The 23,009-nt window shown below is 38.6% G+C and overlaps 1 protein-coding gene across 1 annotated transcript in view; it reads left to right on the forward strand.

The window, feature by feature from the left end:
* Nucleotides 1–22,636, forward strand: part of TPRG1 (tumor protein p63 regulated 1) — a 127,688-nt gene extending 105,052 nt beyond the window's left edge. The window contains exons 5-6 of the mRNA XM_058426119.1: nt 12,724–12,877; nt 22,442–22,636. Coding sequence (XP_058282102.1) covers nt 12,724–12,877; nt 22,442–22,636 — 349 coding nt within the window. The remainder of the gene's footprint in view (nt 1–12,723; nt 12,878–22,441) is intronic.
* Nucleotides 22,637–23,009: the final 373 nt, after the last annotated feature.

Consider the following 23,009-nt stretch of genomic DNA (forward strand, 5'->3'; position numbering starts at 1 on the left):
CTGATGATCCTACATCTGCTTGCAGGGCTTGTGCGAGTTTTTCAAATGGGGCTGTCCTTCAAAGAGCATATCGTGCTGCCAATGGACATAGACATAGGGCTGAGGGGTGACCAAGAACTGACCATTTGGGAAGAGGACTCGTGTATGGAACTTGGGAACACGGGCTGGTTGTTCTCACTCGTATGCAAAGCCTTCCACACTAAGGGACAGAACGCTAGCACTGGGAGAAGTGGAGGGAGGATCCCAGCCTCCGTCTGAACTATTGCTCTGGGCCTGGGTGGAAATGCAAAGCTCTGTGGTAGAAGTAAATCTTAAATAAAAGCAAAATCATAAAACCCCAAACTCATATGTATGCAAAGCAATATTATTGCAACACGAAGATAAATCAAAAACTTCAAGTAAAACTTAACTCACCCCAAAGCAAATATACACTGTGGAATGTAGGTGAATCAGCTCTATTTCAGGAAACATTGGAATTTCTTGACTTTGTACATAGCTTAGTATTTTACACCATTTTCCTTCTTTGCCCGCCTAAATTTCTGATTTGACAGGTTGTGATGGGAGCCAAAAAAGCTAGCAGGAATGTAAAATAACTCAGAAAGTTATTTTCTTGTGATTTACTTTGCAGGGTTCTGTTAAAGAAGTGCTTTAAACCAGTGATGAGACAGACCCTTTAGGTAACAGTCTTGCACTAGCTCTGCTAAGTATGTCTCCTGTCTCTATTTTTCAGAGGAGGAAATGTACTGAGTGTTAAAGTGACTTCCCCAAGGTCACCTAGTAATGCTGGTGCTGAGATCTGAACTCAGATCTGCATCCTCTGACCTCTAAGACTTCTTTTATTACATCAAAGTACTTCATCAGTAGCATGAGATTTTTGTTGTCTGAGTTTCACCCGTGGTTGGTAGAATAGACTCACTTTGGCAGGGAAGGGGCCACAGAATAGCCAACCCTTGCTCAACAGTTTGAATGATTCATGAGGGCCATAACCTAGAGAGTTTGAGTGTGGAAAACCTAGAGGGTATGTGTGTGGAAGTTTGCTTTGTCACATAACTTACTGTATGAAATATCATAAACTTCTTCAGAAAATGTCATGATCTGAAAGAGAAAACAAATGAGTGTATCACATATCTTCTCTTGAAATTTGTTCCATTTCAAATTCCTCCAAAAGTGGGGAAAGCAGAGCTTTCTGTACCCACCACCTTCTTGGGCAGACCCGTGGTTTCCTCAAGGGCCATGAGAGCTGGGCCAGAAGTTTGTGTTAACTGGTCTAACTGCCCGTTTATGTATTCCAGACCATCTACTCCCAACCTCTCTTGAGAGGAAATGGAAACAGGAGATTTAGAAAAATGTTTTTTTTTTTTTTTTTTTCTGAGAATGTATTTTTTTTTTTTTTTTTACTTAGTTACTCTGTGCATGTTGAAACTTGTTTTTTTAGGGTGCTCAAAAGTACTTCCTTTTAAGAGGGGAGACGAAAATCTACACAAACCTGAGGCCAGTGATTTGCCAAATGTACCAATTTATAATGAAGGGAGTTGCCTCAAAACGTTTCCTTTATTGTGTAGCATTTTTCTTGGTAGCTTTGTAAGAGAAGCTCTTTCCTCTGTCTACCTGGCAACCTCTTGGCACAGAAAGCCTTCAATATAGATGTGACATGCCAGCATTTGCAGCAAAACACTTTCAAAGCAAGCCATATACTATATGAATGCAAACGTACAACCCTTTCTATCCTGGGCATTTCTCAAAATATCTGTTACATACCCCTTGAAACTGATGAAGGATTTCTCTCATCTCCCTCAAACAAACAGGAAACACTTTAAAATCTCATTTTTAAACAGTACAACTCAGAAATATAGACTAATGAAAAACAAAAGCAGCTGGAGCCAGATCACTCTGCTCTGAGGAATGGGCATTTTTATTTTATTTTGAGTTGTGTATTTTGTTTTTTTACAGTACAGATCAGGGGTCTACTCATGTCCAACCTATTTGACTATAAACTGCAAAATGGATATCATGGGGGCCATGAACATGATTTAGACATCGACCCTATTCTTGATCAGCTCACAGTTCATTTGATGATGTAACATTAGTATATAGAATAATTTCATATTGATGAAGTTATCACAAATGTTTTAAGACAGGCTCAGCAAGTTGAATGGTTTGGTTGGAGCTGTGAGGGGTTGTGGTTTTGGATATTGGAAATGTATGCTAGAATTCTACTCAAAAGGCCTTGCGTATCTGGCTGAGAAAGTGTTTCTGAATTTGGTAGGCAACTAGAAGCCACTTTAGTTTTCTGAGCTGGTTGGAGTGGCACTAGGGAGCAAGGTAGAGAGTAGATTAGTTTAGGTGAAGAGAGACCACACATAAAAAAGTGAACTCTATAATGATTATCTTCGTGTATGCTTACTGCGAAAACAAACAATTGGTTGGTATAAATGCTTCTTTACTTCATTGTCCTGTACAGCCATAGGATACCATGGGATTATCAGGGGATGTGGAATCAAGAGACCTAAAATCTAGTGCCTGATCTAGCCCCTACTACTTAATGTCTTTAGACCTCACTTTCCTCATCTGTAAAATAGAGGTTATAAAACTATCTTGTGAGCTCATGGTAAGAACTAGACATAATGTATGTAGACGTCTTAGCGCATTGCCTGGAACATTTAGGCCTTGCTCTTAAGACAGATGATACATCTTAAAGATGCAGGTTATCATTTCTGTGTAAAAATAATACATGCTCATTATGGAAAGTAAGAATTTTTAAAAGAAGAAAAAGAGTTGTGTCAATAGTGTTAAAGTTCTATTGTGTCTTTTTCAATCCTGTTATATGCTTCCCACTCGGGTTTAGTGCCAGGGTAATGAAGTGGAAAGAAAGCAGGCTTAATGTTATCCTTCTTAAGATTTTACTCTTCCTCTTGCCAGATTTTCTTTGCTGTTTGTAGGAAGAAGAACCAGAGCTAGACCAGATAAGCTCCAGATCCCTACATCTGGCTTTTCACTTCCATCACTGAAGACATATTCCTGGTCCAGACCTAGAATCTGAGCACTGCTGGGAGTGGGCAACTTCTGCCAGCAATGCCAATAAATGTCCCCTTTGTTAACCAGCCCTCAGATATCCTCAACATTCCTACTTTACCAGTAGAGCTCATGGCTCTTGACCGGAAATCCAGGTCAGAGTTCTATCTTTGGGTCAGAAATATCTGGTTGTAAATCCTGGCTTTCACAAGCTCTGTGCCTTTAGAATTTTCATAATTCCTTTCTAATTTTCAGGTATCAACAATTTATGAAGAACAATGAGATAATGGATGATAAAATGTTTGCATGCTGGGCGCAGTGGCTCACGCCTGTAATCCCAGCACTTTGGGAGGCTGAGGCGAGTGGATCACGAGGTCAGGAGATTGAGGCTATCCTGGCTAACACAGTGAAACCCTGTCTCTACTAAAAATACAAAAAAAAGTAGCCGGACGTGATGTCACATGCCTGTAGTCCCAGCTACTCAAGAGGCTGAGGCAGGAGAACCACTTGAACCTGGGAGGGAGAGGTTGCAGTGAGCCAAGATCATGCCACTGCACTCCAGCCTGGGTGACAGAGTGAGACTCCATCTCAAAAAAAAAAAAAAAAAAAAAAAAGTTTGTGTGCTGTAAGACACTTTCCAGCTAGCAAATATTGAATGCCTCGTAGGCACTGTTAGAGGCTTCACATTTTAAATTATATTTAACACTTTATAGTATGTTTTTGAGAAAAATACAACTAATTCCACTTAACAGAAAATTAAGGTACAGCAAGATTGGTAAACCTGCTACTCAGTGAAGTGGCAACCATCATTGAATCTGTTGAAGATAAAGGTTATATTTCATATAATGTTTTCTTCCTTTTTTTTTTCTTCAGCTATTATCACCATTACCATCCAATCTTTGATTTTATCCCCTTTTGTGTTTGCCTCTAGTCTTCTTAATGACACCCAGCAGGAGGGGCTGACAGATAGCAAGGCCTAGCCCCACTCTTGGCCTGGAGACCAAGGAGGGCATCCAGCTTAGCCACGGGTTCCATTCACCTCTGAACACACGATGCCTCTTCGTTCTCTAGTTTGGCATCTGGCAGTTAGAGACAAATTTTTTCAGTTAATTGAACCACACCCTAACTGACTCCTCAGTGACTCCGCACTAGCTTCCATGTTAGGATCAGACTGCTCCGGACCATGCACTTTCCTGTTTAATCACAACACCCTCCCCTGCAACCTCTACCAATTTCTGTAGATTTCTTCTGGACTTTCTGACTTCACCCTGCTTGCTCACATGTAGCTCAACTGGACATAAATACAGTCACCACAAACGTAAAAATTGTGGCACATAGCACATATAAAATTTTTCTTATGTGGATCTTTGTTCTTATGATTTCCTGTCTTCAGTGTACTTAATGCTATTTTATTGTCAAAAGCCTTATATCCATCAAACCCCAGCTAAAAGCCCCCTAGTTTATAAAATCATTAGGCTGCTCTGAGTTTCTGGAAGGCTTGTTTTATATCTTTCGAGGTCCTTGCATGCACTAGGTACAAAGTTGAAGATCAGTAAAGATGTATTGAATGAATGAAGCCTTTTTTGATACTTTTAACTATGAGAGATTGTTCCTTCTTCTGAACCCTCATCACAATTGTATCCAGAGCAATTTCCCTGGACTTTATGGAGGATTTCTATCAGGGATTTACTTAAAATGTTCCCACTTAAAGTAACTGTTCAATATTGAGGGAGTTATACCCTAAAAGGTTTGAAGGATGGATCAGGGTATGAGGCTCCGTGTACAGAATATGACAATGCCAGTGTCTGCCAAAGTATGACTCTAGCAATGACAACATTTCATGTCATCCTCATCAGTGGAAAGAAAGTTATCACTTTTAATCCTAGGATGACATTTGTTTCTTTCTGACAGACATGGACTCCAAATAGGCCATTTAGATGCTCACGACTTAAAGTAGCATCTGGTTTCTTCTCCTTTATTCAAAAGTTATTTATTGTCAACTTCATTGGATTAGCTTTCCATTTAAATGGCATCTGAGAAAACACAGCTTTTTCTAATAACTTATTGCATTTTCCTTCGAATAAATGGCCTGAGAAAGAGAATATTTTTATCATTTGCCCATGACCCCAATAATAGTATGTTCCTAGTTTCCCTGTCAATAGAAGTTTCGAAAAAACAAATTGGAAAAAGAGCAGCTAAAGTCAGGAATGTTGATAGCAGCAAGAAATGGCAGCCTGACGGTGATGGAGGAGACAGCTGACATAAGAACCAATAAACTTAGCAGTCAAGAATCTTTTAGAGCTTTAGGCAAATAGTCTGACTCTTCATATACAACAGCTGGCTCTCATAAAGGGAAGCAGTATAGGAAAGTATTATAAGGGTTTTGAGTATTAATTTGGGTAACATTTAGATTTCAGTCTATATTTGGTGAATATGAGGAGTCAAGGACACAGGACATAAATGATGAATAATAAATCCCTTCTAGGTCTTAAAATCTGGGTGTTTTTTTGATAACATTTATTAAGTAATTAAAAATAGCTATTTTTAGTATAATCTGTTTAAGAAAATAAGTATGTAAGTTTGAGAATGACTTTCATCCAAATTAATTCACTGAGGAAAAATACTTCTCTGTGTTATTTAAGTGAAACCCAAAGGTTGGTAATCCTCTGCTCTGATGGGTCAAACATGTTAGGTTTGTGTAGAGTTGGAGTGTCCTCTAGACACTATCTAATCCAGTGCCTTCTTTATTTTATAAGGAGGGAATTGGCACATCCAGAAAAGTGCCCAGTCTAAACCACAAAGAAAGTGACTATAAATGCAAGGATTTGAACCACATTTTTTTTTTGACTACCAGTCCAGGGAGCTTACTACCATAACATGTAACATTCTAAAAATGGAATAATATGACATTCAAATTGACAGGCATCCTAACTTGGTCTGTAAACTCATTCATTCACCTGCATTAAACAAAAATTCATTAAGTGGTTTCTATGTACCTGGCACTGTAAGCAGCCATGTTTATTTTAGCATAAATATTTACTGCACAAACACACATATATTCCAGCACTGTGAGTCATGAAATCTTAGGTTGGACCTTTGGTTTGGAAACTTTGTCTTCCTCTCTTCAGCCATGAGCATGACCACCTCTAGGACAAGCACATTTAAAGTTTCCCAAGCAGATAAACATCTCTTTTAAGGACTTTCAGCTTGGGAGATTCCGTGACCATTTTTGGTAACCCGTTTTATAATTATTCACTCTCACTTGATCTAAATTCTGCTCTTGATTTAACCTCAAGTCTTTTCTTCTGCAGGTTAAGATCACTTTTTTTCACCTTTTAGGAGAGGAACGTTCAGTTCTTAGTATCCTTCTGAGAATTTCTCATATTCATTAAGTTATCCCTTGGGTTTACTCTTGTTTTTTTTTGTCTAACCAGCATAACACAAATTATTCTGGTCTTTAAGCATAGATCTTAATTTATTGGGGGTAGAAAAGGATCTTATAAATGATCTAGTTTTAACTACCTGATATTACAGATGGATCCCCGGAGCCCGGAGAAGTAAAAGGTTCAAATTACCCAGCTGAATAGTGGCAGATCCATCTTTTGAACCCAGGCCTTCTAATTCTCACTCAAGGTTTTTACAGTGGTGCCACAATGCCCCTGAATCTTTTCTTTATGAACATTGCTGATCTGCTTTATTTACTACTTACCTCTGCCTCAAGTAATATAACCCATGCAATTTCTTGGTTACCCTTGCCAGTAAGTGGTTAATCTCACTGAGCTAAAGGCCCTGGAAACTTCTGGGAGGGAGCCAGGTGAGCAAAGAGAGCAGATAAAGGCAGCACCTGCCGATGGGTTTGGAACAGCCTGGGGACATGGAGAGAATGTAAACACATTCTGCAAATCTTATTGTCTGACTCTGTGCCAGCATCTTTTGGGTTCTTGTCATGGAAAATATTTCCTCTGAGGTCATTCAATGAGCAAAGGAGCATTGAATACCCTCCAGGGTGCCAACTCTGTCCCTGCTTTTGTCCAGATTAAATAAGCAAGAGACTAACATTTCATGGGCCTAGAAGGCTGCCTTTCAACAATGCATGCTCTAAGGTAGGGGGAAAGGAGACATTAAGAAAATAGATCATGTTGTTCTGAATTGCTCTCTCCCCCTCCCCTGCCCGCCTCCTCCCGCTCACAGCCTCCCTCTGTTTGCTCACCCATACTTAACAAGCACACGCCCTGCGTTTAGAGCAAGAGTTAATGTCTGTGCTTCCTCATAAATCTCAGTTTGGTGCCTCGAGCTATGTTTTTAATTCTGTGGTGGAGCTTTGAGATTTGAGATGAGTAGAAAGGAGGGGCAGCTGATGGAGGTAATAATGAAAGCTGCCATCTCTCCTTCTAGGGAGCTAGGTGTCCTCATTCAGTTTTGCTAACAGGTAGGTTAGTGCCTTAACAGAGACTCTTTGGAGGCCAGGGTAGAAGGAGAGTGAGAAGTCCAGGGAGAGGAAGCCAGCTATGTTGCCCTATGCAAGAGGACATGTGGCTTCTCTCTAAAGAAAGAAGAATGCACGGAATGAGTATATTAACTCAGACTGAGGACTGACTGGCATATTTTCTAGCTCAGCTAAAAACGACTTAGAGGAGTCCTTCCTGTCAAAAATAATTTATTCTCTTACAAAGTTGGTTATCAAAGAATGTTTTTCCTTCTTCCAACCTGCAGCCACTTTTTGTGTTGTTAAGCCAGATTTGTTTTTCATGACTGTGTGCTTTGCCGCTAGTACGAGCAGTTTCTACTGTATAAAACTCACCCCTTCAGCATGTCTTTGCTTTTTTTGTGTGTAGAAAGCAAAACTTCTATTGGTCTGCTATGATGATTTAAAGCAGTAATTGCTCTGGTCTTCTACCTTGCCAAGAGTGGTGTTTGAGTAGAATTCTGAATCTGAGTCACTGAGTCTTAGTCATGTAATTAACATGACTAAAGTAAGAACTGTGATCTTTGAAAACTCTAGTCTCAGTTACATATCTATAAAACCAAAGAATTGGAAACTGACCTCTCCAAAAGGCCTTCCAACTCAGATAGTTTAGAATCCTAAATATCCATGACTATTACAAACCTTCTTCCACCAAGTCCTTATGGGACCCCTCCCCTGCCTCTGCCTCTTTCTGGGAGGCTTTGGAACTTACTAGAAGTAAAGAGTACATTGTCCTTCCTACTTCCACTACTGTGGGAATGGAGGCCAGATCCAGCTGGTTTCCTTGAGGATAGAAAGTGGGAATAATTGTAATAAGTGATCCTCTATTTCTGAAATGAGACTTGCAAGTTTCTATTTGTGCTTTTTGAGGTCTGGGAACAAATTGATAGTAAAATCGGCTCATAGATTGTCAGGTCATGGGCTTACAGACTTCAGGCACTGAGTCTTATTCATCTCTCTATATCCTTCATAGAGAATGTGCTAAGAAAATGGTGGAATTGAAAATAGAGAACTTTGGAATGTTTTAGAAGATCAGCTCTGAGGTGATTTAAAAGATTATTTTTAACCCATCAGAAAATATAATTAAGAAGTTAGGCTTATTCAGACTGAAGAAAAGAGAATTGAAGAGCTTGTTTAAGCTATCTGAATCGAAGATTTTCCGATGGATTTGGGTTCAAGTAGAAATCTTACACACGAAAACATTTATGGAAAGCAGAAGCTGACACATAAGAAGCATCCTTGGACCCAGACACAGGTGGAAGAAGAGGTATCAGTAGGTGAAGACAAGCATAAAACATCCCAATACTTCCTCTGTGCTAGAGATTTGCTTCTCTGGTTTTGTTTATGTCCAGTGATTCTGGTGTTTTTCCTCTCCCTGCCCCTTTTTTAAAATTACATTTCACTAGTGGTTCTTGACTTGATGATCTGATTAAATCTGGTCATATTCTTTAACTTATTTCCTGTAGCTACATCTATGTCTTCAAATGTAGCTCAAAATTACTATATGGGTTAAATAAAATAAAAAATATAAGATCTCTAACAGTACAGAGTGGGTAGTATGGTACATAGTAGACATTCAATATATGCTAGTGGGACAGTGCCTTATAGAAACAAAACTTTTTATCATCCATTATCCTCTTGTTTTTTACAAAAGTATTGTGACCTAAAGATCAGAAAGGTGGTGTGAAATGCCCAAAGACACAGAGCTAGTGAAAGTCATGATTTATACCGAGTATAATTTCAGAAAGAAAACTTCCAAATATTTATTTGCTTGTTAATTTGGTGTTGGCAACCTTTACTTAGGACTTTAATTAACCCATCATAGCAGCTCAGTGAGAAAGGCCCAGTCTTCTTCTTCTTCTTTTTTTTTTTTGAGACAGAGTCTTGCTCTGTTGCCCAGGCTGAAGTGCAGTGGCACGATCTTGGCTCACTGCAACTGCTGCCTCCTGGGTTCAAGCGATTCTCCTACCTTGGCCTCCCAAGTAGCTAGGATTACAGGTTCCCACCACCACACCCGGCTAATTTTTGTATTTTTAGTAGAGACGGAAGTTTCACCAAGTTGGTCAGGCTGGTCTCGAACTCCTGACCTCAGATGATCCACCCGCCTCAGCCTCCCAAAGTGCTGGGATTACAGGCACGAGTCACCGCACCTGGCCAAAGTCCCAGTCTTCTTACCCTGACAACTTAACTTTTTTGTAATTGTTTCCTTCACATCCAGTCCTTCCTTATTTTCCTATAGTCTCAAAATTGCTCATATTGAGTATATTTAAGAATGCATAGTTTGTTTTGAGACAGAGGTTTTCTTCTGATAACTGACTGGGATCCCTAGGCAGGCTTTTTTTCACCCATGGGTGATGACAGCCTCCTCAGAGCAATTCTTTTAACTTTGTGTCTATTGGAAATAAGGCTATCTTATGCAATAGCAGGGCTTTAGCTTTGAATATGTTTTGTAGCCTTAGCCCAGAATGGTGAAACGACCCCTGAATGAGGTCTCAGGAAACCAGGACTCTTGCTAGTTCATCCCTGTCTTATAGTGATGCTTTGGGAACGTTCTGGTACTTTCTGAGTCTCAGTTTTTTCCATCTACAGAAAAGAAGCACTGGGCTATAGCTTCCAAGAGCCCTTCTAGCTCTGACATTCTACAGTTTATAAACCTTATCTGCATTTCCACCGAGAAATAGCTGATTTGTGCTTTTACATGTTAGTAAAATGTTGTGGTAGGTCCTGAAAGTCTGTTGGAATGATAGGATAGTACTTGGTGTGACCTTTGCAGTAGAGGACTTGTTTTGCTCAGTGGGGCTAATTAGATGCTTCTAAACTAGAGAATTCATACCCCAAGACTGCTTATGGATGTTGTATGTCCCCAACCAGATGATTGTTACTGGCATCATGACGATAGCTGCCTACACTACTCACACAGTGTGACTGAGGTCATGGAATGTCTCGATATGGAGACACTCTAAAGAACAGATGAGGAAGTCATTTTTTTTCTAAATATGGGAAGACATATTCAGAAGATTCAGAAAGAGAAATGAATCAGATTCAGATTCAGAAAGAAATTCAGAAAGAGAAATAAGCTTGCCCATAGTCACTCAATGTTAAGTGTCAAAACCGAGACGGTATCCCCGGACTCCCGGACATCCAGCTCACTGCACTTTTACTCCACTCTGTCACCTCCCAGGATTTCTTTCTTGTGAGTACAAGTTACTATTAAATAAAGTATTTCTGGTCATAAAGGCATCTGCAGTCTCCACGATTGTTCTAATGTTGTTTGACAAAAGAAAAGATGATCGTCTTTCAGAGCACTATGATACTAACAGCTTTGCTGGATGGCCTGAGAAGCCCCACCCTTGGAGAGATAACTTAGCTTCAGATTAATCTTCCTAGTTTTCACCTCTGGAGCTCAGGAAAGAAGGTTGGCTGAACTTGTCTATTTGGAAGTGTACTATATCTCTGAGAAAGGTCCTTGTTATACTCAAATTGACTGGTTATTTAGAAATAGGGTCCCTCTTGAATTTCATGCTCGAACTTCATTTGAGGTTTCCCTAAGGTAAAAGAATATAATGTGTACTTATTAAGCAAGCTCTCTTGGCAGATTTTCATCCCCTTTGGATAAAAGCAAAATTGCACCCAGCACATAAATTGACATATGAAGCAGTAAATAATTCCATTGTGCAAGTTGTTTTAATGGACTCAATCCAGAATGCTCCATTAACCAGCACTCATAGAATATTCATTGAGTTTAGAGTTTATTGTCAGGCCAGAAAAAAAAGTGCTGGGGGATAATAAATGCCAGTATACCAGCTGAGAAGGAGAGGGAGAAAGAAAATTTTAGAGGTATATTTTCCTTCTATTTTTCTATTCTTCTCAATATTTTTCTTTCCTCTGTCTTTTCTTTTCCCCCTATATTCTTTTTTTTTTTTTTTTTTTTTTTTTTCATTTTTCTTCTTGGGCAAAGGATTAAGTACAAAAAAAAGTTGGGTGTCAATTTTCAAATATAATCATCAAAAATCTGAGAACTGGCCAGCAGAATGTGTCAGGGACTTTTCTTACTTTCCTTTTGTGGGAAAAGTTGAGGTATTAACCAGTTGGGGAGTGGAGTGTTATATGCATTTGTGTGAAATTGTGCTTATACAATCTCCACATGGATAAACATTCAGAAACCATAACAGCATTCCCGAAGGAATCCTTCCTTAATACAGGAAGTGACAGTTTTGTGAAGGCACCACAATTAAGCTCTGGTTTTTCATTCCAGAAATCCCAGGATTTAATTTTTAGACAAAATGAGACATCCATGATGTTCCATAGGGCTGTTTAGAATTACAGGTAACTTAGTTTCCAAGCTTGTTGAATGCAAGGCACCTGAGTTTGGCTTAACCTCTGGGCATCTCTTTGCATTTAGAGATATCTAAAATCACAAATCATAAATACTGATGGACACATGCAAAAGAGGCCTCAGAAACATGGTTTTGTTATTCAATGTGGCCACACTCCTCTGCCATGAGTTCTCTCCCTGTTCTCTCAAGCTTGCTTTCTCTTGCTCTGCACTTAGGTTTACTAAATGACCAGGCCTGGGCTATGCCAGAGTGGCTTCCTCCCACATCTTGTGGATTAAGACTGTGAACTTAACAGGAAGGGGCAGGCACAGTCTTTCTACAAGCTTTGACATGTTTGTTGCTGCAATTTCACTGAATGGAATGTGTGCAGAGAATAGAGGACAATGAGATTCAGAATCTGAAGTCGCAGAGCGTTTTGAATTGGTCAGCATCCCCCTCAAAAATCGTGTATGTTCCACCATTTGAGAAGTCCCATGTCTTTTCTCAGTCAGTTATTGCTGCTGTGGAAACTGCTATTGTCATGGCATCTCCTTTCTTTTTGAAACTGTCTCCCACCTGAACTGTTTGTTACTGTTCACCTCTTCGATACCTCTTCTCTTTCTCTTTCAATTCTTACCATCAGAATTTTGGTGTGACATCAATATCCATATTTCCAGCTCTGGCCACTGTTCTGAGTGTCAGACTCACATTTCCAAGTAGGTGTTTCCCATATAGAATTCCTCCAAACACCTTGAATTTCCTATTTTTAAAACCAAATTCACCTTTTTCTTCTCACCCCCTAAAATCCTTTGAACAGTTTAACTAGTTGGGAGTTAATATGAAGGCTGACTGATATATTACATTCTATTTTTTGGTTTTGTGCTTTGGAAATGGAAATGACTAATCTAATGGAAAACCCCTTTCTTGTAGGAGACAAGGAGAAGGCCTTAGGATCTACTGGGGGAGTCCGGAGGAGCAGTCCCTTCTGTCCCGCTGGAACCCATGGTCCACTGAAGTTCCTTATGCTACTTTCACTGAGCACCCTATGAAATACACCAGTGAGAAATTCCTTGAAATTTGTAAGGTAGGAGGCATCTTGGGTATTACTCTTAGATTAGCTTTGTTGCTGGAGCTATGTGCTTCTAGGGACATGTACTCCTAAACAAAACAAAATAAAATAAAATAAAACCAGCAATTTATATAGACAAAAACGGTCATAGGTTTATAGATTTTTTTTTAGTAAAGAGTCAAGCTGTTTTTATATGTAAATATACATTATATTTATATATAACATGCTACTTTCCCCTTGCTAATTGCATGCATTGCCGACAGGGTGTATATACTTTCCGACATATAATCACATTCTAATTATTTTATTCAGGGAAGTGTGGAATAGTATAAAGCATAGTTCGATGCGGCTCTATGGTCATGCTTGATTAAGTCACTTCTCTTTCTGAGCCTTGGTAGTCTCACCTCTAAAATGAAGATAATGAGCACTCCCTTTCTTCCCAACCTCACTGGACCATTATAAGGTTAAATAGAATGATGTGTGTATAAATACTCCGTGAAGCGTAAAGCTATTCACAATTTGTTTGTCTTTAAATTTCATCTCATCAAGCAGATTATAGACTCATTTCTAAAGGGAACAGTTTTCTATTATTCTCTCACCTCCCCCAGGTATCTTAAGTAGTATGGGGACATTCTAAGTAGTCAAGAAGGAAAACAGTTAGAGCTGAAAATGTAGTGAAAGATCAAACTTTATATTTTCAATAAAACCAAATATACACACGAGTGTGCTTATAGACCTAGAAATTCTTACCTTCTCTGTCCTTTTTATGTTTACTTTTATATTCTGTCACTCATTTCAGAATATTGCAATTCTTTATTTGCTATGAATTCAAAACTTGGCAATCTGCATCCAAAGACTTTCTGTGTTTGATGGCATATATTACGTTTCTTGCATTAAACATACCTATTCATGCAAGTGTAAATATATATGTATGTGTGTGAAAATATTTTAAATTCATAGGTCCTGGGGATTTTAAAAAGAATTTGAGGCAACATATATTTGATTACAGGCTAGATGGAGTCTTCATTCCCCCATAATACATAGATGAAATGACCTTGAATCACATTATTCTCCCATGAAAAGTCAATGTTCCTCTCAATAATTATACAAATGTCCTCAGGGATTTATAGTGTCATGGTTTCCCTCAGGCTCCAAACTATTATTGACACTAAACTAGCTTGGTATATGGATCATGTTGCCACTCTTCATGGGACACTCCTATTTCACAATTTCTCAACCCAAGCGTCAACATCAGCCCCTAGCCTGACTCTTTACCACTGAAAGTCAACAAAACAACCAATAAGAAAAACCTAACACCTATTTCAAGGCAAGAATATGAGAATAGACTCACCGAGGGCTACAAGGGGACGGAGTGGGAGTTTGCATCATGCTCTTGCCCTGAACTTCAAATGCAATATCAGACTTCTCTGTTCCTAGAAGTCCTTATTAATAATAACACATTAATGCATTGTTCCATAATCTTCAAACTCTGTTTCAAAAATTATTATTAACAATGCAGAACACTTTATGTTTCTTTCTTTCTTCTTTTTTTTTGAGACGGAGTCTCGCTCTGTCGCCCAGGCTGGAGTGCAGTGGTGCAATCTTGGCTCACTGCAAGCTCCACCTCCCGGGTTCACATCATTCTCCTGTCTCAGCCTCCTGAGTAGCTGGGACTACAGGCGCCCGAAAACATCTGTCAATCCAAGTTAAAGAGCTTAATAACCTATTTTCCCAAAGACATTTTCCTGCTTTAAAGGACATCTGGTTCCAACCATTAAAATAATATGTATTTTTGAATTAATAGTAATTGTGCTTTATTGTAAATCAAAATAAATACTAACTGCCTTAGTTGGTACATCCCTCATTTCCTGGGCCAAGTCTTCTCTTATTCCTCATACCTTGTGCATTAGATGGTTATTCCCTGAATGCCCTTTGCAGGAAGAAGTTCAGCATGAGGAATTAAAGAACAAGTTTTATAAACTGCAGAGAAATAACACTGTCACATTCTAACACCTGATTGTGCTTTATCTTATTCTGTTATATATAAATACAATCAAATAATGCAAAAATAAAGACGAAAAGTAAAATATCAAGGAGGGTATGGAATATTATTTTCCAAATACCCACAAATGGAATTAGTAGACTAGAGCATTGGATTTTGTCCTAGCCTTCCCCGTAGCAAAGGCTGAATAGGAAATTGATGTTCATGTAGCTCTTGCTGAATGGAAGTAAGAATAGCAGGTGGGAGGCACGTGCACACACATATGAACATGATAGATGGTTAGTTGATTGGTTGACTTTTAGCCAATCAAACTACTTCGTGGATCTGTTAAACGTATTTCCTTTAAGGCTTTTCTCCTTAAATTATTATTCCAAAGCTTTTTCTCTTTTTTATTCCTTTAGCAATAGTCTGGCACTTTCATTTGCCAAGCCATTTCTTATTCAAAGGCCACCCAAAGTCCCAGCTCTCTAGGAAAACAAATGATCTCCATCTGGAATGTGAGAGGATGAGTACTTTGATCCAGGTTTTTGTGTCTTATTTTCTCTTTTGTTTTTGGTTTTTATGTCACAATATTATTTATGTTTAGGACATTTTCCAAGATTGGCTTTGATTAAGACCCAGCTATATTAATGTAAAAGAATAAATAAGAAAGATAATTTGGGGGATCTAGAATTTTTTTATGTTAACATTTTGGCAAAAACATGAGACTTTAAAAGGGTTTAATAAACTGGTTTCTCCATCTCTCTGATGAATGAAATAGGAAAAAAGTAGAATATGGGGAAAATGCATAACTAAATCAAATACCTGAAACAATTTAATTCAGTTTAAGAAAACTATTGTCTCACGGGGAGGGAATAACGTAGAGCTGAGTTATACAGTCAAAACTTTCAAATTATTTACAATCTAATGGAACAAATTATTATTTTAAAATACATGAAAATATTCAAACTTATTCTTACCCAGAGTCATGTCTTCTACTGTATCTAGAATCTCTTTATTCAAGAGATTTTCTAACACCAACAAAATGCAGGTATTATGATTGTTGCTGAGGATACCAACAGAAATGAGACAAGGTTCTTGCCTCTGTGGAAGGCAGTGCTTAACAGACGAGGCAGATAAAAATGCAAATATTTTTAAGAGTTCTAATTAACTGAAACTGAACTTTGGATCAAGCAAAAAGGAGTACAGGTACATAAGAGTATACAGAAGGTTCTTAGATAAAGAGTAATTTGGTTTAACTGGAGTTTAATGTTACATAGCCCCCACTATCATTATAATGGCTTAGATAATAGATATAAGAGCCTAAACTAAGTTAGAAGCAGTAGGAAGGGAGAGAAGATGAGGAGATTTTGCATTATTCAGGAGAGAGAATTAATGAAAGCAAGTAACTGACAGGATATTGAAGATGATGAAGAAGTCAAAGATGACAAGGTTTCAGGATTGGGTAGATGGTGATTTCATTAATTTGATTGAAGAAAACTGGAAAAAGTAGGTTTGGGGACTCAGCTTACGACATGTTGAGTTTGAAACATGTTGCGTTTCTATAGAACCTGGGGCAGGGCTGGTTGTCAGGCAATTAGACATTTAGATCTGAAGCTCAGTAGAGAAAGCTGAACTGTTGATATAGGTTTGAGATTACACAACTTGGGCGAAAGCTGAGTAGTCATGGGGCTGGTGGGTCAGGAAGGTACCCAAAGAAACAGCATTAATGGATATAATTACGTTCAAATTCAAGTTTACACTATGTCTAAGTCTGTTAACATTTATTGATAAAATTGCGGTAAAGTTTATACAATGCTATGTTAAAATATACTATTCCCGTTTCACTAACTCTATACCACTTCCACATCTGGCAAATATGGTGGTCAAGTGGCCTTTTCCCAGACAGTCTTGCTTATCTCCCTGCTTCACCAAACTTTTCCAATCTGTTCATATACATACTTTGTGTTACTCATATAAAACAATTGTGAAAATATAAAATAAAATAGTAGCTTTTTGGCACTGCTTTTAATATTATGAGACATAAACAGTATCTAGTATACTATTATATAATTGTACTTTATATCTATTGATTACAATTTAAATAATATTTTCATGTAATTCAACTAATAAAACTCCTGTAAGATAAGGATAGGTGTCTTTGTTTTAAAAATGAGAACACTTGAGCCGTGTGTTGTGGTGGCCTATGCCTGTAATCCCAGTGACTCAGGAGGCTAAGGTGGGAGGATTGCTTGAGGCCAGAAGTTCAAGACCAGCCTAGGCAACGGAGTAAGACCATGTCTTTAAAAAAACTTAATAAAATAAATTAACGAGACATGGTGGCATGTACCTGTATTCCCATTCCAGTTACCTATAATCCCAGCTACTTGGAAGGCTGAGGCAGGAGGATTGCTTAAGCCCAGCAGTTTGAGTCTGCAGTGCGAGTCTGCAGTGCGAGTCTGCAGTGCGAGTCTGCAGTGAGCTATGATTATACCACTGCACTCCAACCTGGATGACAAAGCAAGATTTTGTCTCTTTAAAAAAAAATGAGGACACATATTCAGAGGGATTAAGTGACTGAAATCATATAATAATAGTTCTATGTTATACCCAGTTTCCTAATATTCAGGGAAATGGGTATAAGCCTGAAAGAGTTGTGTGTGTGTGTGTGTGTGTGTGTGTGTGTATAAGTGGGGGGGTGAGAAAGAGACTGTGTGTACATTTGTATTAATTGATGTGATATGGTATAATATTGTATCTCAAAACCTGGCTCAATTATCCTCAATTATTTCATCCACTTTGTATTTGCCACTTGTAGCCTTACCTTTTCTTTTTTAACCATTGCTTTGCTGGGTTCCTAGAGTACGCAGAGAGTACTGCTGGGAAGGACGAGTACTGAATCCAGAACTGATGAATAGCAGTGAACGCATTCTGAGTGCTCTACAACCATCATGATCTACAGACCAACCATTTGTATTCTTTTCTTGTATTTCTATCCATCTTTTCAAGGGGATCATGCAAATGAACCAATGTTTTAGCAATTCAGTTTAACTTTGTATTCTTAGCCCTTTGTTTGCCTTTTACAGCAATTCAACAAATATTCATTGCGTACTTACCTGGCAGTGACCATTACATGATGAGCAATATTCTGGATTACCAAGAAGAATAAAACTGATTTTGCCCTACAGATACTTATGGCGTAGGGGTAGGAGGCAGGAAAGACTTTCACAAATTATAATTTAAAGTGCTAAGATTGTAAATAGAGGCATTCACAGGGTGTTATAGGAGCCCAAAAATGGGAACAGATGAGTCCAAAAGTTAACAAGTCTGATGACATTTGATATGAAACTCAAGGTATTGGTGATTTAAGCATCAAAGAAGTTGGGAAAAGACATTTTAACTAGAGGAAACATGCTTAAAAGCTGCAAATTACAAAGGTATACAAAATGTTCTCTGATAAAGACTGATTCAGTTTAGCTAAATTTAAAGTGCACTTGTGTGTGTGAACATACGTGCATGTGTTCAGAGAGGAGGGTTCGGGGATGGGATAGGATGAAGATGGAAATTACAATGGGTAGAAACCTCTCTTGTGCAAGAAAAAAGAAGCTACTGCCTCTTCTTATTTCTCTCTACACACTTGAATTTATAGTCACAGGGTCTCTATAAGGATAATTCCAGGAAAAATGTGCAAGGATATATGCAGTCTGTCCAGCAGTGTGACTTCTCAAGTGATTTCAAGTACTGGGTATTGGACGGGTGTGCCCTCTATGACAGGAGACTTCCTTCCATACACAGGGAGGCTGAAACCTGTAGCCTGCAGGCTCGGAAAACCAGCTCAACTGAGGAATGTGGGCCTACAGGCATGAAACCTGGTCTCTTTACCCAGTGTAAACAGGAAGCAAGTGATGGTTGTAATAAGGAAAACTGAGACTCCAGGCAATGAACTGTTGGCAGACAGCACCTAAAGCAAACCTGTGGACCAGGCACTCAGCTGGTAAATAATTGGTGGAAAGTCAAGAATAATACCTGGTCCCCCCTGCCCCCACCACGCACACTGCTATACTTTATCCTAACCAACACACAGCCCCTGTGTAACTGGAGTTGTTAAAACCTGACCCTCTGTATTTGGGACTGAAATAAAAGAGAGAGCCAGAGGTCGGTGCATAAAAGCTTTCAGGGAAAAGTATGTGGCTGCTGGCATTCATATCAGATGACACAGCGTTCCTGTGACATAGATTTAGTTCAGGTGCTTGAAATGCTCAAGAACCAGCTCGGGGACCAGGCCTTTTGTCTGCCTCTCCATCAGTGCACTGCTTGTCACCCTGTTTGTTTCTCTGTAACCATGCCCTCCTCTGGCTCGAAGGGGCTCCTAGAAATGACTGGAAATGAAGTCCATCTGACTCCAATAAAACGCCAAATTCATTGAGTATGAAATAGTGCCAACTTTTACTTTCTAGCACTTTGATTTTGGGTCTACGGAGGATTGTGAAGAAATGAAGTTTATGATGAAGCCTGAGGAAGCATTCAATAATCCAACTGGACAAGATTTACTGATCTATGAAAAGGCATCCTGATAATCCACAGTGTTGCAATAGAATTGTTGAGATGAATTATACTTTGATTTTTAAGAGATCATGGTTTGGTAATGATGATGAGGATGACGTCAGTGATGATTAAGCAGTTATTATTTATTGATTCCTGGCAACAAGCTTCCTTTATGGCCTTTGCAATATAACTCCAAATTTCAGGCTCATCTCATTCTGCTTCCCTGATCCTTTATATAATATGTGAGCACACAGGTGCACGTATGTGCACACCTCCATTCACAGCATGTATACAAACACTTTATTTCACTTAATCTTTACAACTACCTGATAAGTTTGATGCTATTAATATTCTTATTTTATGGCAAAGGAACTATAAAATTCAGAGAGGTTGGATAACTTCCCCAAAGTCACACAGCTATGTGAGTATCATAGTTCCAACTTAAGACCAGCTCTGCCTGATCCTATACTTCCTTTAGTTCAGTGGTTCTCAAGAGAGGGTGATTTTGCCCATGGGGGACATATGACAATGTCCCAGTGTCCCAATGAGAGAGATATTATTGGTTGTCATATCTGGGGTGGAAGCCTGTCTGGTATCTGGCGGGTGGAGCATAGGGAGGCTGCTTAACATCCTAACATGCAGAAGACATTCTCTCCCAAAGCAAAAGATTGTCTGGCCTGAAATAGCAGTAGTCCCAAGGTGAAGAAACTTTGGTTTAGCTGTACAGACAGCCACATTTGTGACTCTATTTCATAGAAAACCAGATGAAATATTTGAGTGGAGGTGTAGGTACAGGAGAAACATAAGAGAAAAAAAGGTAAACTTTTCCCTTGAGTTTGTGGGAAGGCATTGTGGAAGATACAGGATTGAAGCTTAGTTTGGAGAGATGTGTTGGAGAGTCGGCACTATAGATCTTTTTGGATTAAATCATTGATTGCCAGAGCTGAAGTTTCCTAGGCAAGTGATTTTCATTTAAAAAGAAGTAAAATCTTACTTGGAACTCAAATATATAAAACTGATGATAAAAATAGAGCAGCTCTGATGTGATTGAAGAGACTAAAATAAGTCACCTGCTTGGCTTTTGGCTTTTTGTTGACATCCTTTCCTCAAAGCCTCAGGTACCTGTAGTCCCGGCATTATTCACAATAGCACTTCCTTTCTTTTCAAAGGAATTTAGATTTGGATGATAAATTATATGTACCCACCCAATCTGTGAAGAGATCTAGTGTTCTAAAGAACATGGTTTAAAAATTAATGAATGTAATATTTCTCCCTTTTGCAAATGAGGAACATGAATGCTTCCCTAAATATCAGAATTTTAAAACTAAATTTTCTAACAATTAGAATTTTATAATCCTGCTCATAACAGCAATGTTATAAAGAGAGGACTTCAGGAGTTAAGTCAGGAGACCTGAGTCCAAGCCTTTGTTCAATCATTTACTGGTTATTTGCTATTGGGTAGATCACTGTAACATTTAGATCCTCAGTTTACCTACCAGATTCCCTCTACATCGCCCACAATGCCTAGTATTTTATCCAACAAGAGTTTCCTGAATTTAATTCCTACTGTCCGTCCCATATCCTATCATGCTTAGGCTATTAACTTCACTTTTTGGATATCATTCTTGACTTCTGGGTCTGTGATTATTATTATGAAAAATTTATAGACATGGACTTTTTATCTGTATATTTCTTCATGGTCCCAGATTCTATACCCAGTTGCCTATTGAAAATCTCTAAGAGGATTTCTGGTGAGATAACTGAAACCACATGTCTGCAACAAAATCCTCCATCCCTGCATCTCACCATTTCCAATCTGTACCTCTCCTAGGCTTTCTCAACTCAATAATAACATCACTATCTACCCAGTTGCTCAGGCCAAAAATCTGGGTGTCATTTTTTATCCTTCTCTTTTCTTCATCCCTAAATTCAATCACACCAACAAATTCTTTGGCTCGACCCCCCTGCACCCCAAATCCCTAATTTAACCAGTTCTGATGGTCTCCACTGCTACACTGTCCAAGCCACCATCCTATCTTGCCTGGACTCCTGAAGTGAATTCCAAACTCATCTTGTCTTCCTGCTTCCATTCTTAGCCCTAACAGCATTCTATTTTTGACTCCACAGTCGCTAGGATTATTATTATTTTTAAAATAACAGTATACAACATTGAACTCCTTAAAATCACATCAATCCAAAGCCCTTAATATGGCCCTGAAGACTCTTCATGCCTAGTGCTTCAACCTCTTTCCTTTGATCCCTAGACTTCTGTCTAACAGGCGTTTTCTGTGTCCCTTGAAGAAGCTAAATTCATGCCTCCCTTACAGCTTTTGCAGGTGCTGTGTGTTCTGCTTGGAATTTCTTCTTCACATAGCTAGCTCTTTTTCATTGCGTGGGTCTCAGTTGAAGTTTTACCTCCTCAGAAAGACTTGCCCTGAATACAGTATGTGAAGTAACTCTAACTTTCATTACTTTTTATCCCTTTACCACATTCTATTTTCCTTCTAGAATTTATCACCCTCAAAATTTTTATTAATATTTTTTGTCTGCAATCACGAGAATGTGAGCTCCATGACAGCAGGTTTTTTTGCCTGTCTGTTCAACTTAAAATGTCCCTGGAACTTGTTGTAGGCACTTCATGAATATTTCTTAAGTAATTTCAGATGCCCTTTCATCTATTAGTGACAGAGAGTTAGTTTACAGTACTAATATCGAATGCAAATTATTTGTATACTAACAAAATATTAAAGCAGCTAAAACTAAAATGGTACTTGGTAGACTTACGTGGATGATAAACAAACTGAAAAATCACATATTATTTCTGACGTTAAGAAGCAAAATTGGGCCTGAGGAAAGTTAGTCTTAATAGAGTTAAGCACAGTTATTAACTGAATTAACTTAATAGAGATAAATTTAACCATTTATGTTTAAGAAGTAAGAATAACTGCAGCCCCAGGAGAGTAGTCACTTCTGTGAAGACTGGCTGGGGAGATGAGTATCTCTCAACTTAATCTATAGTAACTAACTTTGTGCCTTCTTTTTTTCTTCTTCAGTTGTCTGGGTTCATGTCTAAGCTTGTTCCAGTTATCCAGAATGCCCACAAGAATTCAACTGGATCTGGAAGAGGAAAGAAACTGATGGTGTTAACTGAACCCATTTTGATTGAGACCTACACAGGGCTGATGTCATTCATTGGAAACCGCAACAAACTTGGCTATTCCCTTGCCCGTGGGAGTATTGGTTTTTGAGAGTCTTTTTGGTACCATAAGTGTATCATCCATAGATATGTCACTTTGAAAATTCCATTATGACCCACCCTATTTTTGGACTGAAACAATTAATTATTTTTGAATAATGCTTCATGATTTTGAAATTTAGTATTTCTGAAAATTTAAAAGCTTGATTGGACTGATACACACTTTAGGCCTCATACAAGAATAATCAAATTTTCTTAAAACTAGAAAATAAATGCTGCTGAGCCTATCAAATACTGTTATCAAATGAGTGCCTGATCATCAATTCAGGAAAGAAGACTCTTTAAGTCCTGTTGCTTCAGCTCTCTAAATGTAGGCTTTTTTTTTTTTTTTTTAGGTCTTGGTCTTCAGCCCTCTTATCCTGATT

Source organism: Hylobates moloch, unplaced genomic scaffold (assembly GCF_009828535.3).
Source record: "Hylobates moloch isolate HMO894 unplaced genomic scaffold, HMol_V3 SCAFFOLD_13, whole genome shotgun sequence".
Lineage (NCBI taxonomy): Eukaryota > Metazoa > Chordata > Mammalia > Primates > Hylobatidae > Hylobates > Hylobates moloch.